The 5,477-nt window shown below is 39.9% G+C and overlaps 1 protein-coding gene across 1 annotated transcript in view; it reads left to right on the forward strand.

Annotated features, from left to right (window-relative positions):
* CCDC174 (coiled-coil domain containing 174) overlaps positions 1 to 4,821 on the forward strand; it is a gene marked incomplete at its 5' end in the record, with an annotated part of 17,492 nt that extends 12,671 nt beyond the window's left edge. The window contains one exon of the mRNA XM_039225406.1: positions 3,658 to 4,821. Coding sequence (XP_039081337.1) covers positions 3,658 to 3,738 — 81 coding nt within the window. The remainder of the gene's footprint in view (positions 1 to 3,657) is intronic.
* Between the last annotated feature and the right edge of the window lie 656 nt (positions 4,822 to 5,477).

The following is a 5,477-nucleotide window of genomic DNA, read 5'->3' on the forward strand; positions in this document are numbered from 1 at the left end:
GTTAAAGAGCGCGACCCACTTTGGCTGCGCCCCCAGCACGGGGAGTTTACACACCCAAAAAAGTGAGGTGCAGCGCTTGGTTCAAGAAGGGACTGGAGCGCCACCACTCTCCTCCCCACAACTGCCAAGGCAGAGAACTCTCGTCTGACGCATTGGATCACACCACTCCCATCCCTGCTAGAGAGCTGCCCTCCTCCTTTTTCCGCCCCCTCTTTTTTTTTTTTTTCCCTTTTTCTCTTTTTCCTGGAACACAGACCTGATTAACTCTGGTCACCGGCTTGCTTAAACAGTCACATCTAGTCCATTCTGTAGATGTTAATTCTACACCTACTGACCTTTTCATCTCTTTCTCTCAGGAGTAATTAGACTATATAGTCTCTCTGGATAACACCAGTGTCCTTCTCTCACCTATCCAACCATATTCCACCCTTTAGCTCTTTGAAAAAAGCTTCTTATCCGTTCTGCCTGTTCATTCTGTTTCCAATTTTGCCTTATCCCCACCCTGTCTTCTCTTTCTCTATGCTCTTCAACCAGCACTGCATATACACGGCTATTTAACTGTAGCTGGGAAATCCGGTTATATGCTTTAAGCCGTTCTTTTTCCATCGGTTTTCTTCTTTTTTCCTTTTCTTCCTTTTGACCTTTTTATGTATTTTTTATTCTCTATTATTCCCCTTCCCTCCTCCGTCTTTTCTCTTAACTTTTTTGTTTTCCCTCTCAGTTTGCATGTTAGTTGGATTTGTCTGCCCATTTGTGTGCCTCTGCTCCCTGTGTGTTTGTCTGTCTGTTTTCTTCTCCAGGGCTACCTCAAGAAACAAGCCAAAGTACACATGGTGGAGAGTCCCAAATATCACTACGAGTAGGAAAATAAAATAACCAAGGTCTCAACAAGAGAGACCAAGAGATACCATTCAAAAAACACTCTCTGAAAGGATAGGTCCTGGACAGTCAAAGAGTCTTCTTGGGTACAGCAGCGCTCACAGGTGCAGAGTGCATAACAAATCTTTAAAACTAACAAGAGACAGAAAGCGAACCAAAATGATGAAACGAAAGAGCTCTCCTCTAAAGAAATTCCAAGAAGAATTGATAGCTGGTGAACTGCTCAAAACAGATATAAGCGGCATAATTGAACAAGATTTTAGAAGAATAATCATAAAATTAGTAGCTGGGCTTGAAAAAAGCATAGGGGACATCAAAGAAACTATGGCTACAGACAACATGGAGAATAAAAATAGGCATGATGAATTAAAAAACGCGATAAATGAGATACATAATAAATTAGAGGCGTACATCCCCATGACTTAATTATTTTATAAGTGGAAGTCTAAATACCTTTTGATTCCTGTCACCCATTTTGCCCACCCCACCCTCACTTCTGTCAACCACTGTCTGTTCTCTGTATCTATAAGCTTATATTTTAGGTTTTTGTTTTTGTTTTTTTTCTTTAGGGGAGGAGGTTAGATTCCACATAAAAGTGAGATCATACAGTATTTGTCTTTTCCTGTCTGACTGTCTCACTTAATATAATGCTCTCAAGGCCCATCCATGTTGTCCACATGGCAGCAGTTCCTTCTTTTTTATGGCCAAGTAATATTCCATCCCCCCCACCCCCCTCTTGGGTGGTTTCCATATCTTGGCTATTGTACATAATGCTGAAGTGAACATGGGGATGCAGATATCTTCTTGAGTTAGCATTTTCATTTTCTTCAGATAAATAAGCAGAACTGGAACACTAGATCATATGTTTTGTTTTTTTAAGTTTTGAGGAGCCTCCATATTTTCCATAGTGGCTGCACCTATTAACATGTCTACCAGCAACGCACAAGTGTTCCCCTTTCTCTACATCCTTGCCAACACGTGTTGTTTCTTGTCTTTTTGGTAATAGTCATTCTAATAGGTATGGGATGATAGCTCATTGTGGTTTTCATTTGCATTTCCCTGATGATCAGTGATATTCAGCATCTGTTCATGTGTCTGTTGGCCATCTGTGTGTATTTTTGGGAAAATGTTCAAATTATCTGCCTATTTTTAATTGGATTGATTATTTTGTGTGTGTGTGTGTGGTTTTTTGTTGTTTTGTTTCATATTGCATCGTATGAGTTCTCTATATATTTGGGGTATTAATCCCTTATCAGATAATATGATTTGCAAATATATCTCCCATTCAGTAGGATGTCTTTTCATTTTGTTGACGTTTCATTTGCTTTGCAGAAGTTTTTAGTTAGATGTAGTCCCACTTGTTTGTTTTTGCTTTTGTTGCCTTTGCTTCTGGTGTCAGATCCAAAAGGTCATCCCCAAGATTAATGTTAAGGAGCTTACTGCCTATGTTTTCTTCAAGACGTTTTACAGTTTGAAGTCTTAAGTCCAAGTCTTTAGTCCATTTTCGGTTAATTTTGTATGTGGTGTAAGATAGTGGTCCAGTTTCATTCTTTGCACATGCGTGTCCTTTTTTCTCACCGTCATTTAGTAAAGAGATTGTAGTTTTCCCATTGCATATTATTGGTTCCTTTGTCATAAATCAATTGACCATATATGCTTGGGTTTATTTCCGGGTTCCCTTTTCTCTTCCACTGATCTTTGTGTCTGTTTCTAAGCCAACACCTAACTGTTTTGATTATTACAGCTTTGTAATGTAGTTTGAAATCAGGGAGCCTGATGCTTCTAGTTTTAATTTCTTCTTTCTCAAGAATGCTTTGCCATTTGAGGTCTTTTGTGTTTGTATACAAATTTTAGGGTCGGTTGTTCTGTTGTGAAAGATATTTGTTGCAATTTGGATAGAGATTGCATTGAATCATAGATTGCTTTGGGTAATATAGATGCTTTATTAATATTCTTTCATCTATAAGCCTGCTGTAGTTTTCCATTTCTTTGTGTCATCTTCAGTTTCTTTCATCATGGCTTTATGGCTTTCAGAGTACAGGTCTTTCACCTCCCAGGTTAAATTTATCCCTAGGCGTTTTATTCTTTTTGATGTAATTATAAACGGGGATATTTTCTTAATTTCATTTTCTGATAGTTTGTTATTAGCGTATAGAAACATAACAGATTTTTGTATGTTGATTTTGTATCCCTCAATTTCACTGAATTCATTTATTAATTCCAACAGTTTTGTGGTTGATGTCTTTAGGGTTTTCTATATATAATATCCCATCTTCTGCAAATAGTGACAATTTTACCAATAAACTATTATTTATCAGTATCAGAATATTATTATAGTTTCATGAAAGTAATTGCCATTCTATTTTGGTGTTCCAGACTTGAAAATTATAGCTGCTTAGAAATAACTTATGTAACTTTGATGTCTTAAATTTGGTTTTAAATATGATTTAGAGTGTCCTGGGTAAGAAAATAGAGAGTTATTTAAGGGATTTATTTAAGGGATTAAGGAGTAGAACAGAATTGGTTGGTTTCCTTGAATGTGAAGCATTCCAGGGCACTGAACACTCACTGAACTTAGAAAACATGCCAGAGGGCTTGTGTAAGAGGGCCTCCTAGGGCTGCCTTTTGAAGAGCTCAAGGCTAGCTGCCTAGAGGTGGCATGAAATCAACTAATTAGTCTATTTTTAAAATGAAACTATTTCATCCTTTAAATTTACTTTTAATAATTTTTTTGTGAATTTAGCTTACAGTACATTCCTAATATTCCTTTGTATTCAGACAACAGATCAGAGAACAAAACTAGAGAACATAAAGGAGAAGCAAAAGTCTGTGTTAGAAGCAAGACTTGCTAAACTCTGACAAAAAAAGATGAAGAAGTCAAAAGAAGATGGAGCAGAGGAAGAAAACAAAGGTATATCATGGCTCATTGTGTCTGAACTTCGGAAGGAAAAACTTTAGTTCCGTTGATGTCTCAACGAATAGGACTGACAGTATGGAAATGAGCCACTTAGTTTTACTCTCTAAGCAAGCAAGGTGCCTTTGGGGTACTGCCAGGAGCAGGTTTTTATAACCAAGTGGTACATACAGAATGACACTCCGAAGAATCTTTTTATAGACAAGAATGTTAACAAACAGGACATTGTGTTACTTCATAGAAGGGCCTGGCTCAGTAACCAAGACTGAGCTGAGAGCAGAGACGTTTTAAGATATGAAGTTTAGTTTTACACACACATTTTAGACTTGGTTTCTTTTGCTATAGTTATAAGTTTTTTGGTTATTGTGCATTAACTTGTTTCGAAGAAGAAATGAATTCACAGAGTCAGGTAAGGAAAGAATTTATGAGTATAGACAGCTTCTGAAAGGACTGTCACAACACACGGCAACCACATGGCATGTCATGTCCCTGCTGGCTTGCTGCTAGCTGCATGACCCCCTCATCTGGGCTACGCTGCCGTGACCGGGCCTCCCGCGTGGCCTGGCTCAAACCAGGTGGAAGTCTGTTTTCTGTTTTAATGCCTTAGAGGTGGGTGGGTGTTGAGGCAGGTAGTAGTTCAGCCCCGATGGTCACCCAGTCCCAGCTCCCTCCTGTTTTCCTGTTGCTGCCATTCCTAGAGTGATGCTCGACCTGCAGGGCGGAAGCTTGCTCCCTACCGCCTGTTCATGGTCCAGCCGTAGGGAAGGGGGGAAAGCGGGGCGAGGGACCGGCTGCTCCTTTATGAGTGTGAGTTGGAAGGCACACACAGCCGTGCATTCACAGCATGGCCTGTCTAGTGAGGTGGCCACCTCCCCAACTGAAACCGGGGGCGCTAGAGTCTCAAAAGGAAGCAGGGGGTGTGGCTGTCAGGAGCCTGTTATACGAGCCTCTCCAGCTCTCAGAGAAGCCTCGTGCTAAGCCACCGGCCATTTCTGATTCTGAACAAAGCTTCAGTTTAGCTCTGAGAGGAGACCAGAAACCTCTAGGATTTGGAAAATCATCTGTTTGGTTTTGTGTAAATGCTGTGCTCCTGTGACATGTTAAGCTCTTCATATTGTTTCCTGTTTTTGCTCTCTGCCTGTTTTGCTCTCTGCTCATCTGTCATTTCTACCAGGTGGGAAGTGCCGCACAGTGTTTTTTGAAGTCTCTTTTCTTTTAAAATCTAGCCCAGGGTGAAGAAGCCACAGCATTGCCACACCTGGCTCTTCATCCCTCTGAGTCCCCTTGCTTTGTCTGAGACTCTTATTTTAGTGGAGTGATTGGGGAATTTCTGGTCCCCCAGTTGTTGTTCTGGGGACGCAGGGTGGCATGGTGGGAAGCATAGGAACTTTCAAATCCATCCAACCTGGGTTCGGATCCTGGCTCTTGTCATTTTCTACCTGGGTAACATTTCTGAGCTTAATCTTCCTCATTTATAAAATAGGAATACTAACACTGACTTTATTAGGGTTATAAGAATTACATGAACTATTGTATACATGGTACTTAGTCCACTGCCTGGGCCAAAAGAGGTACTCGTTAAATACTGGGTATTACTTTTACTCTCAAGATTAGCATGTTCTATTTAATGTTTATTTTAAAAATAGCTTTGAGTTTTATTTTAATGATGTCTTATTCTCTTGCA

This window comes from Hyaena hyaena, unplaced genomic scaffold (assembly GCF_003009895.1).
Source record: "Hyaena hyaena isolate Hyena2069 unplaced genomic scaffold, ASM300989v1 scaffold_2139, whole genome shotgun sequence".
NCBI classification, from domain to species: domain Eukaryota; kingdom Metazoa; phylum Chordata; class Mammalia; order Carnivora; family Hyaenidae; genus Hyaena; species Hyaena hyaena.